The sequence below is a fragment of the Nelusetta ayraudi genome, unplaced genomic scaffold, assembly GCF_046127955.1.
Source record: "Nelusetta ayraudi isolate G7.1 ecotype Tasmania unplaced genomic scaffold, CSIRO-AGI_Nayr_v1 ptg000168l, whole genome shotgun sequence".
Lineage (NCBI taxonomy): Eukaryota > Metazoa > Chordata > Actinopteri > Tetraodontiformes > Monacanthidae > Nelusetta > Nelusetta ayraudi.
In genome coordinates this window covers 367522-379920 of record NW_027466218.1, presented here as the reverse complement: position 1 = coordinate 379920, position 12399 = coordinate 367522, and the positions used below count along the sequence as shown (strand labels likewise).

Sequence of the window (12399 nt, the reverse complement as noted above, 5' to 3'; positions counted from 1 at the left end):
TCAGTTATTTCTGCTTCATACAATTAATTCGTTTTGATTTTCTTTTGTTTTGTTCCTTTGTTTATTTCATTTGATATTTGCTCTTGACACAATTAAAAACAAAAACCATTCAATGGCATGACAGTGCGTAAACATCTAAATCTTTAGACACATCTCAGAGAGGGTAATAAATCCTATGTAAACGTTTACTACACAACCGGTTTGGAATTCTTAGAGGGGGTGGAAGAAAACTAAAGCACTGCAGTGCATCGTTAAAGATACAGTATGTAAAATTTGTCAACATTCATTGGCAAAAGCTTAATATACTGCCCATAAATGTGTTATTGTACGTGCACAATCACAGCAAAATGACAGTTGTTTGATTTTCCTACACATAGAACATTTCTTGTGTATACATATAGCAAGGGTCTGGATCACAGTGTGTCTCCACCTTGCACCACCATGTTTGTATGACCTGTAACCTGCAATCAGTGGAATATTTTGTGTATACTGGACATAAATAATGTGCAGACTAAAATATATTACCTATATTTACAATTCACTTTTCTCTAAATCATGTCCCCTTCGATTTGGTGGAAGATATTGTGAAGTAAATCACATTCAATTTCTGGACTGCAATATTAATTTGTACGGAATAGTAAAGTGAACAGTGCTGATGCTAGCACTAGCCGGCTGCTCATTTAGGCAGCTAGCCATGACCAGTGCTGGTAGCCAAATGCTTACAGTGTAGGGGGGGGGGGATAATTTTAATACACGTCGTTTTGCGTGATAATTACTTTAATGTAGACAAATAAATATTTAACTGGAGGTATTTACAGGAACAACATATTTAGATGGATAAATGTACTCTCTGTACCTTTAAAATCAGTTTAATTTGTCTGCACATCTTCTATAACATTACTGTTGTCGATACTCTTTTCAGTGTGTGATAATAACAGCTTTGATAAAAGCTTCAACTACAGGTATTTGCTTGACATGACTGGGACTTGTTTGATTTTCTTTGCAATTATTTTGAGCAATGAAGAAGGCATGAGTGAGCCGCACATTCCCAGGACCCAAATAAAGAGTGTCTCTTTTTTCCGGTAGCATGACGCTGCTTCCAACATGAGTCCAGAGTGGAAAGTGAAGATGTAATCATGCATCAGCGTGACGTCTTGCAGTGGCTGAACTGTAAGCTCCGCCTCCTCAACTTCTCGGGCTGGAGAGACGCGAGGAGAGAAAACTCGCGAAAGACATCAACACAGGAGATGTCACCTGCAACAGGGGACACTGACGTCAGCATGACCCAGTGCAGGACACCCCTACGTTTGATTTTGGATATAGCGACGTAAAAACCGGCATCCAGCAACCCAGAGTTATATGATTGGATGGAACATTGGCGAATTGGTTAGTTTGCAGGGCGGGAAATCAGGAATTGGCTGGGAATCATTGGTGAGTGACAGGTTTATTGTGAACCCCTACACCAGCCGTATCTTCTCTAATAAGCTTTGATTGACTTCTTAGAGTACTTACCATTCCTGTGTAACAAGTCAACATTAGCAGGCAAGAGGGCACATTTCTCTGAAGCGAAGAAGGATTCATCGAAAAAGATTTTTTTGAAAAATTGAGATGTGAAAAGGTTTTCTGATCGACTGCGCCCGCATGCAAGAGAGAGAGGGCCGCAGACAAAGACACCTCAAAGATTAGAGCCGCCAGAGCAGAGAGAGAATCGCAGTCATGGCGCCCCTAATTAGACGGCCCACAGGATGTTTAACTCACTCTATCCAGAACATCCTTGGATTTAACTCTCCTGCTGCCTGTGGCAACCCCTGCAGCGAAAGAAGCAATGATATGACAGTCAACATTTATTTCCTCAACCATGTGCTTTTTCTACGGGAGGGGAATAAGAGATTTTTGTTGTGCCGAGACCATTTTGGCGGTACAACAGTTCTTCCGAGTATGATTTTCAAGTTTTATGCTCATTTCTAATTCATGTTAATGCTTGAATAAAACGGTTTCACATAAGAAAAGTCGATACAGGTTATTAAAAAAAAAGAGCATTCTCTCAACGTCTGACAATGTTTTCTTCAAATGACCATTTTCAGATATTGGAGACCTTCCTAAATGCATTGCTGTGAGGCTGAGAGAATGCAGTGCATTAGAGATGAGACAACAAACAGAAATGAGGGCAAGAAGCAGGAAGCGGGGTTAGTTCATCAATAGTTTCTCAGTTTTATTATATGCATTGTTTTCATTGTTCCCCCTCAGTGACTCTGAAGACAAGGAAGAAAGTATTCCAAAGATATCCAAACATCAGTGAACAGAAGAACACCTTTGAGTACGTGTAAAAGCTGTGTAACAATTCTGTCCATCAGCTTGTTTTTTTTTTTCTTTTCTTTTCCTTTTGGGAGAGATTAAACAGACAAACAAGCAAAAAAAACAACAACAATCAAGTCAGACAGTCAAGATCTGTGATTGAACGCTGAGAGGCAGGCAGTAGGCATCGAGTTTAAAATACACAAGTGTACTATTTACAGCATGTTTGCTTCGAACGGCACCGTTAAACACTCCTATGTCAACACACAGAATGGACACAACATTGAATACTTCTGCCAGGGTCGAGCGCCCCTAACAGTTTGGTCACAGTAGCATCACACCATCCCTAGACTGCTTCTACTTGCAGCACACACAGCAACTATTGCAGAATGTCACCAGCCATAACAAAGTCCCCCAGGCCTGCCAACATTTCTTTCATCTCTCTCTCTTTTGTATTTTTTTTTTTTCCCCAAAAATGTGAGTACACCAAGTGTTTCTACCACTCTGTCACTTCACGAAGCAAGGTAACACTACGCTGTTTTTCTACTCTGGACAGTATCAGTTCAGAAAAGAAACGCAATCATATGACAATGGTTAGACTCTTTTCCTTTTTTTTTTAAAAAAAAAAGTCTTTGGCAGAGAAAAATAAACTGCAAGGAACGCTGTTCACGAGCTTCTTTTGAAACAACAAAAGAAACAAAAACACACACGAGGAAGCTTTTCGCTCATCTGGTGTATGCACGGACGATGGGTGGAGGCGCTCAAAGTGGGGAACGCGGGGGGTCGGAGGTCATAGTGGTACATGCTGATTCCACAGGATTGCACTGCACAGTGTGATCTGACGATAATAGTAAACTTATTATTATTATTATCATGCTTTGAATGCAAACAATGCTGAACTGCCCTCCCAAACCCCTCGAACAATGTTGGCAAAACATGCAGGAAATGCTGTAAGCCGATACGCTGTTTTCACCCCAGCGGCGTGTAAACCGTTCCACCAAAACATTCTCCCTCCAAGTGCTGTCACAAGGGGAAGCTGTCATGAGACGCCACTGCCGTGCGTGCACCAACAGAGAGCAGGCGGCGTGTAGAAAAAGCAAATACTGGTTTGTCTGCATTTCACTTCCACATCTTGGAAAATGTCATCCACACCAGCCCACAGCGAGTGTGAGGGCCAATCCTCCATGTGGAAACTCATCACTTGATTTTCCCCAAGAGTTTACTTTAAAATCTCATCCAGTGGTGCACGTCTCAATGCTATTAATGGTACTGAAAGCAATTTAAGGCCTTTACAAAGACAGAAAAAAAAAAGAATCCTTTAAGAGTGCGATCATCCGTAGGCTTCCTGTAGGCTTCCTGTCGCCAACTGCAACTAATGCTTTCAGACTAAAATCACAATCATTTAACAGAAATGCAGGGGTAAACTGCATCCAATGCATTGCACTGATCCTCCTACGTGAAGGTTGAACATAAATAAAATACACAGTAGATAGAGAACTTGACTGAACAACTTAAAAACTATCTGAAAAAAATAATAATTAAATACCATAAATGGGAAAAGTGCAAAGTTTCTCTTTTTTCTTTACATAATATAGCATAATATTATATGGTTTCTTTCGGCCGCTCACACACACTCACTCACTCACTGCTAACGTAAAAAGCAGTAAAGGGTCTCTCTCCACGTCAAGCCCTTCAATATATCGGTCACAGTTTTTATATAATTTAGAATTTCCCGCCTTGACCTCCTTTTTTTGTCATACAAAGTAAACAATTCTGCTCAGCTCCATTTCAGTTTCGTTGCTACTCACGTCTTCCATCATGAAACAGACCCTCATCTTTTTCAGCTCATGTCACAGCATGGTTGTTGTTTTTTTTTTTTTAATATTACCCTTATAACATCTTAATATGTGTATTTACATGTCCCATGGATTGACATACGGGGAGGGGAAATAAAGGGGGCAACGGTGATGTAACTCAGCTGGTAGCCATAGATAACGGAGTGCGGAGGTCAAATGCAGTGACATCGTTCAGAGACGGGAGTTGCAACATGACGGTAAACCTACACTCCCGCTCCAGATGCTATGATATATGTGTCGACGCCTGCAGACGCAGGCGTCGAGTTGCTGGCGTGTGCAGAATTGCACGGGCAGTAATCGCAAGCGGAGAGAGAGAGAGAGAGAGAGAGAGAGTTTGGTGATGCAAGGAAAAGAATGGAGGTGTGTGTGTGGGGGTGGGGGGTCAGTAGAGTTAGAATGGTCCATCCGAGGGGTGTGTGTGTGCATTGGGACGATGCAACCCTGTGATGAGCTACCGGGCGTACGCTGCCCCCTGCTCACACACACCCAGGAAGTTGCACATAAGCACAGAATCTGCGGGGCCGGCGGACCCCGAGATCAAGGCTTAGGGGCCAACTTGCTCTGTTTTACTTCACTTCCCCAGTACCTAGAATAATATATGTATATATTTATATATCTATATATATATATATATGTATAAAGGTATGTATTGAGAGAGGGATCAAGAGCAGAAGCTTTCATCTTGGTTACAAAAGTGGCCACTAGAACTCCTCTATTGTGAGGCAGATAAACTCCTGGATGCACTTCCTGTACTGCTGCTCAGTGGGGCTGCTGCTGTGGTATTGACCTGGTTGACCCATGGGCGCCTCTGCTTCCCGCATCTCCTCGTTCATTCGCGCCAGACGCAGCCTGGGGACAGCGGACACAAACAGAGGCAGAGGAGTGAATGCAGATACGCAAGCGTCGCGCTCGGAGGCCTCATGAGCAGGATAACAGGGAGGTATGAAGGAGTCATTCTAGCCCACGGCGCCGTCAACAGGCGAGCGGTGGCGAGATCACTCACAGGGTGACGATGTCGGCGTTGGCGGTCTGCACGGCGATGCTCAAGGGGTCGTGGCCCTGCTCGTCCACCTCCGTCTGCGACGCTCCTCTCTTCAGGAACAGACACACCTGACTGTGGGAACCAAAAGAATTGGACACGGAGGCGAGAGGTGTCAGGTGAAAACTTATTTCTGTTGTAGGTCCAAGTGTCAGAGGCAAAGAGGTGAAGTTGTGATGATGAACAGGGCCGACTAGGTCAGGGAAAGTCCGGCACACCTGCCTGACTTTCAGTTGTTTTCGTGTGAAGTGAATGACAATCATTGGGTACTTTTTGTTTTTAAACGTTCAATACTGTCTCTGTTACTGAGGAAATATCTTGAACCTGTGAAGATGAGCAGATAAATTGATGCTTGTCGATGTTATCCCTCACCATGGTGTTTCTTTTGTTTTATCAGAGGAATAATTCATTTACAGCACCAATCACCAGCCTTTTATTTCAATTTCTCATTCAACCTGCAATTACAGTTCTAATCACACCATGGGCTCAACGTGCTGATGCACGCGAATGATCCACAGTCGCACTGGTCTTAGGCTTCAGCGCCCCTCTGCCAGGTGTTTCTTACCCGGTGTGTCCCAGGCCGGTGGCATGGTGCAGCGGACCCCTGCCTCTCATGTCCCTCTGGTTCACATCAGCGGCGTTCTGCAGCAGGAACTCGCAAGCTATCAGGGAGCCCTGAGAGACACAGACAGACAGACAGACGGACGGACAACACAAACCAGGTTATTTTCAGGTGCAACAATGAAGACAAGATCAAAATATCTCTTTCCTGTTTCACAAGTATTTAAACAGAAAAGGTTTTTTGTTTTTTTTTGCCCGTCATTTAGTTCCTGCTGCAGTTTATCACTCCGTTGTACGGAAGCGCATTGCTGTGACGTAACAAAAAAGCAGGGCTCAGTATGTGAAAACTCTCGCGTTTTTACGTGATCATTTTCCCTAAACTTTCCTTTAAACTTGGCTTAAGGCATGATGAGTTCCTGAATTTATTGAGCACCATCGATGAAATTAATATCAGTATTTTTGAGATCATTTTCACGTTATAACGTGATACTGAGGCCTGGTTCTTTCCTAGTGCGGCATTAATGCGCTTCCATACCGTTGAACTCCATGCTTACTGCCTTTATTTTCATCACTCACCCCGATCACTGCCTGAATGAGCGGCGTTTTGCCCTCTTCCTCCTCAGCTGCGGCGTGCACGTCGGCGCCGTGCGCAAGCGCCTCGGCCATTAGCGGCAGATTGTGCAGACGCGACGACCTGTGGAGGAGGGCTCCGGGATGGAGCTCCCTTGGGTCCTCGGGGTCTGACGGCACTTCCTGTTCGATTTCGACCTCGCCGCTGGAGGACTCCTCGGATTCCTCCTCTGAAGGGGAGGGGGGCGGGGGTGGGGGGGGGGGCAGACGACAGCAAGACAAAGAGACAATGAGGAGAATCCACCGTGCGTAGTTTTGTTGTTTAGTGTGTAAAAAAAAGTCATTAGGGATCTTTAACTTCTATCAAGTTAAAGATCTCTAATAAAAATGTATTTTTCTATATTGAAAACAAGTTAGAGAAAAGAGAAAGTTGCACATCCATTTTTTTTGGGGCCCCAACATGAAAGAAAGCCCAAAACATACCCTCTTCTGTGACGCTGTCCACGACTGAACCAAAAACCAGGATGTCTGTGCTGCCGTCGGTGCTTCCTCCGAGGCCGCTGTCGCTGCTCAGACCTGCGGGGCCAAGCATCGCCAAGCCACGGACACGTTAATGATTACAGAGCAGAGAAGAATCCTCCAGCAGTGAACTGGGAACCTAAAGCACTTCTCTTCCTACATGCAAAATCCTTAAAAAAGGATTGTGCAAGCGTGTGTGTGTGTGTGTGTGTGTGTATGTGTGTGTGTGTGTGTGTGTGAGAGTGGCAGACTTACTGCGAGGCCCAGAGCCAGTGTCAAAGTAAGAGAAGAGGGAATCCAGCTCATCAGGACAGAACAAGGAGTCCCGACGAAACTTTGCTGCAGCGGCTGAAAAAGGAGGAAATGAGAGAACCAGGTTCCAGTTGAGTTTTTAGGGGGCCGTCATTAATAATCTCAGCACGGGCACACACTGACCTGCTGACAGGTTGGCAGGTGACGCGCTGCCCGGCTCATAGCGGTGGTATTTCCTGCGGGCCTTGTGCGGGGCCCGGACTGAGCTGCCGTGTCGATGGCACTTTTTCACCGTCCAGGGGCGGGACTTCCTCTCACCCTCCACCAACGCCTCACTGCCACTCATCTTCTTCAGGAAGCGTTTCTCCACATACTTTGACTTTATCCAGGCCTCTTTCTCCTGCCTGGTGGGGGGGGGGGGGGGGCGAAAACAATTGTGTGGGATCAGGCAATACAATAAAACGAGCGACAGCTGGACAGAGACACCTGTAGGGCAAATCTCATTAAAAAGAAGATCAATTAAAAAAAGGGGGAATTCATTCTTCAGAGCATAGTGTTTTATCGGGTCGCTTGGCTTTTGCAAAAGAAGAGGCATACCTTGAACTCGATGGTCCGGGTTTTTTCGCACCTAGCTCCTTGCAGGATCCCTCATAAATTTGATTGATGACCGTGTTTCCCAATTCACACATCAGCTAAAACACCAGGGAAGAAAGAGAGACGATGGAGTTGAAACACAGAGCATTAAAAATGCTTCTGGGCAAGAAAGAGAGAGGGGGACGCTAACGTGCTGGAGAGACTAACCTTGAGCAATTCTGGTTCCCAAGAATCTAAAGTTAACGATCGCACTTTGGAGCAGTGGACGCCTAAACTCCTAGCGTGCAAAAACAGAAAATGGAAAACAGTTTGGCGAAACAGTTTTTAACAGCTAGAAATAATCTGTGTTGTATGCTGGCAGACGAGGTCATGCTGCAAGCATAGAGGTGATGCAAAACCAAAAACCTAAAAACACATACAAACAAATGCAACAGAAATTCTGCAACCACAGGAGCAAAGGAAGAAGGCTGCAAATGGACCAAAACACACGAAACCCAAAACTACTGCTGCAGATTCCCTTCGCTAAAAGTGAAAGTGCGCCACGTGCTAAAATCAGCATATTGGAATCAATAATATTTTTGATTATTGTCCCCCCAGTGGCCTGGTGCACTTCATTTTCACTTTGTGATCCTGCAGCGCTTTTCTCTTTTGCACTTGGTTTTGAATTTTGTGTGTTTTTGGTATTTAATAGTTTTTCTTCATGCATTTGTCTCATTGGGTTTGTTTGTATTTGCTTCTGCATCGTTCTGTGATTGCAGCATTTCACTGTGGCATTCATTTTACGTGTGATTTTTTTCTTTGGGCGTCACACCATCGCTGTGTTTTGCAGCTTTGGGTCGTTTTGCAGAGCGCTTTCCCTTGCGGCATCCTTGCGCTGGGTTTCATTACCTGTGGATCCCCGAGCACTCGATGCAGAGCAGCACCCCCAGGTTGATGGAGGCCCAGCAGGGAGCCGTCTGGCCGCAGTCGCAGCAAAGCTCATTGCCGGGGAGGCTCTGCACCCTCTGCAGGAGGCTCTCGCCACCTCCTCTGGCGCCCTTGTCAGCCCTCTCGCCGCGCTCCCTGGGCTCGCTGGCGGAGTCGATGCTGCTGGTGGAGGGCGACGCCGTCCGGTCTAAACGCTGCGGAGACAGCGGCGGAGACACTGGCCTCGTCAGGAATCTTGGAAAGCGAGGCAGCTGTCGCGTGATTTGCTGAAACACCGTGAAACCGTGTGTGCCAACCTCAATGTAATAGTTGTCGGCGATGTCTTTGTAAGCCGAGGCAATGCTGGCCTGCACCGCCTGGATCCACGCCTGCCGCAGCTTCTCCGACTCAGCCTGCAGCATGCAGCTCCTGCAGGTTGGGACGTGCCCGTCAAATAAATCCGCACTAAGTCATTCCTGACATCTGAGGGTGTTGTATAATAATTATGTGGCTGAGGTCCAAGATTCATACAGAAGAATCTTTTTATTTGCATAAAGTTTGACAGACAATAAAGTCCATTATCATCAACAACGTAGTGGAACGCATTCACATGCACAGATTTGCACTCACTTTGTTGGGGACACCACCTCGAAGCAGAACCTCCTCTCATTGTCTTCACAAGGTTTGACAGAACACAGTCTCAGGTCCTCCACCACCACCGTCAAAGAGTCCTGTCGGTGTCAAAGCGTTAAATTCGGCTTAAGTAATTACCGTACAATAAGTTTGGAATTTTTCCGCTTATTTGAACGGGGAGCTTAATGATCCAGGACAGCTTTGAGGCGCCATTGACAGAGGTGAAGGTGAACCAGGATGTGATGTTAAAAGTGAGTACGGAATCTATCAGTGATTTGTAGACAACTGTTAACAATGTCCTGTATCACTTTGCAATAGTTTAAAAAGAAGGATTAATGTACCTTGAGTTTCTTCTGGTAGACCAGCTGGCTGTTTTGTATAGAAAACCACCGCCTTGAGGGAAGGTGGAAGAAGTTCGTTATGGACAAACATATATTAAAACTTCCAATGCTTTACTCAATAAAACAACACAAATCACGTCTCTTCTCTTTCTAGTTGGTGAGATTCAGGCTCTTCGTTTCACGAGATTCTGTTTTGAAGGCTCAACTCGTTTGTTTACCTGTTCCAGGTCTTGAACGCATTACTGGCCCTCTTGAAGAGATAGCCCTCCATGACCACACCGTTGGGTGCATCCACATTGAACTCCAGCTTCGGGTCATCGTAAGAGAAGTCCTGCACAGAGATCACGGTGCACAGTGAGGCTTCACCGTTCACGTGAGTTTTTTTCTTTTGACAGTTTTTGAGACGAAAGTCGTTTTATGTGATTCTTTATGGAAAACTCAGCAAAACAAACCAGTACTCTAGTGCAAGTCATAATGGTGAATGCGCAGCAAGAGCATTACATAAGGTGGTAGCACCATATTACTTCCACTGGGACTAGCGTCTTCAAATCTGTACAACATAAGTACTGTACGTACTAACGTAACATAAGCCTCTACATGTCCCATAATTATTGTCCCACACTGCTCCATCATAAAAAGCAATGATAGACCTCACTCTCCTACACCCGAGGGCCAAACAGCGAACTCTATAACTGTCAGGCAAAAAAATTAAAAAAAATACTCCAATCTCACTGATGTGATGTTTCCCTGTTCAGGGCTTTTTAAAGCTGGATTTACAGACAGGAGCTCTGAAACGCAGACGACCTGCTCAGTGAGCGGGAAGGCTGCGGAGCTCAGGGTTGAAGAGGCTGAAGAGGTTGAAGAGTGCTGTGTGTTAAAGAGCCCTCTGGTTTAGGGAAAAGTAATAAGAGGCACATAGTCACCTGAAACACGCATACACACAAAGCATTTGAAAGAAAACATTGTGAAAAAGTAAAGTGTAAAATAACTCAAACATGTTTTATATTTAAATTCTTCAAAATAGCCACCTTTCATAAAAAAAACATATTTAGAGTTATTTAACATGTTTTGTCTTTGCTGCATAGTTAAATATATCTCGCTCATGTAATTGATGTCTTCAGTATCTATCTGCAGTGTAGAAAGTTGTAAAGAAAAAAACAAAATAGCATGAGAAGGTGTGTCCAAACGTTTGACTGGTGGTGTGTGTGATAAAACTCCCAACTGCCGAATCAAAGGAATTGCCATGAGGCTGCGGCAGGACACAAACACACACGTCAACGCAGCCAGACTTCTCACCAGTCTGAAGTCCAGTCTGCCAAATATCTTCATCTTAACCACACTGGCATCCAACAGCATCTCAGTCTGGTTCACAGGTTTAAAAACAAGTAAGTAAGCCAACTGCTGATGCAGCAAAATGCAGAGAGAATCCCGGGGAGAAGAAAAACTAACTAATATTTTGCGCCACTGATGTGAAGGTGCAGCATCCCAGCCGGAGTCCAGGGGAGGAAGTGAGCGCTCGTGGCGTTCCTTCACGCGACGGCGCCTGCCGACTGGCCGGCCACATGCGGCTCGCGGAGCCACGGCGCGAGCGCCCATTAACATACAGCTGCGGCCTTGTCCCCCCCCCCCCGGCTGACCCCGTGGCGGCTGCCGCACACATCAAACGCTTCCCCGCCGCAGTGTGCAGCCGCCGTCTCCGCCTCGAGCTGCGGCGCCTGCCAGAGGCAAACTTTGACTAGCCTCCCATCTGTCCGCAGCCCATTGCTGTTTAATCAGGCTGACATTACGGCTCCCCAAACAGCAGCCCGGTGGCCCCGCATTCTCACCCTAAATCACCCGGCAGCGAGCAGCGTCGCGCCGATGCATTTCCGCCTTTTTTTCTTTTTTTTTTTTTTTTTTGTCACCAGGGACCCACAAATTGATATTTATAGCGCGAGAACGGACCTTTGTTCTCGTACAAGCCGTACGCTTGAAAACCAGCGAGCAACTGGTGATGGACCAGTAGACAAAACTGTAGACAACAACAAAAAAAACAAACAAACAAACCACAACAGTTTTGTTTACAAGCACCCGGAGGTAACAAATTGGCATTTGATCATAGTGAAAAACTGTTTGCAATGTTTAAAAATAATCAAGACGCAATCAAAAAGCCAATAGTTTGATCAATATTATAATACAGATTATTAGATAACAAATTAGCAAGGACTAAATCCAAATTTGGCTCTGCCTCTGTTTTCTCACACGGACATGACCGACTGGCTCATCTCTGAACTACCCAGAAAAAAGAAAAGTCCTCCATTACTTTGACTTTAACCTTCTTGACAAAAGAACATAAAATGTCAAAAGGTAGAAACACTTATCTAGGGAAATTCATCATTTCTAACGTCACAAAGGGCCGAGGCCGCTCCTATATTAGCTAAATTAGTGACAAAACCCCCCAGCCAAGGACCTGTTCTTCCAGTTGCCCCCTTCTGTGGAAGGTCTAATATAAGTTTCAGCAGGAAGTTCAATAGCAAGCTGGGCTCACAACAAAGGCTTCTTAATTCATGAGGGCTTTCTGGAGTTTTCTGGAGTTGATCAACAGGGTTCTTTTCGTAAAAATGATGATTAAAAAAATACTTTACTGTAATAATTTACAATAGCAGAGTTTAAGTGTAGCCACATATAAATTGACAGCTGATGAATGTGAGATTACAGAAGGGCTTTCGAGAGTTACTGTATCTGTTGCAAATTATTGTTTTGGCAATTTTCCAATCAATCACCCAGCGAACCTGTCTGGCGCTGCAACTTGTTTGCGATCTGATTGCATAACAAACCTGCCAAACTTGTTTAC

The 12399-nt window shown here is 45.1% G+C and overlaps 1 protein-coding gene across 2 annotated transcripts in view; it reads right to left on the bottom strand.

Annotated features, from left to right (window-relative positions):
- Positions 1-20: 20 nt before the first annotated feature.
- The window catches only part of LOC142880442 (arf-GAP with coiled-coil, ANK repeat and PH domain-containing protein 3-like), a 48825-nt gene continuing 36446 nt past the window's right edge, over positions 21-12399 (bottom strand). Inside the window, exons 11-26 of one of the 2 annotated variants that reach the window (XM_076014374.1) lie at positions 9785-9897; positions 9567-9618; positions 9223-9323; positions 8910-9021; positions 8575-8807; positions 7894-7963; positions 7690-7784; positions 7276-7496; positions 7096-7188; positions 6805-6897; positions 6328-6551; positions 5756-5865; positions 5155-5265; positions 4939-5000; positions 1759-1808; positions 21-1254 (exon numbers count right to left, since the gene is read on the bottom strand). In XM_076014374.1, the coding sequence (XP_075870489.1) occupies positions 1186-1254; positions 1759-1808; positions 4939-5000; positions 5155-5265; positions 5756-5865; positions 6328-6551; positions 6805-6897; positions 7096-7188; positions 7276-7496; positions 7690-7784; positions 7894-7963; positions 8575-8807; positions 8910-9021; positions 9223-9323; positions 9567-9618; positions 9785-9897 (1809 nt within the window). In that variant the 3' untranslated portion in view covers positions 21-1185. Of the gene's footprint in view, positions 1255-1758; positions 1809-4938; positions 5001-5154; positions 5266-5755; positions 5866-6327; positions 6552-6804; positions 6907-7095; positions 7189-7275; positions 7497-7689; positions 7785-7893; positions 7964-8574; positions 8808-8909; positions 9022-9222; positions 9324-9566; positions 9619-9784; positions 9898-12399 lie in introns of both variants that reach the window. The other variant, XM_076014373.1, reaches the window with a different exon arrangement.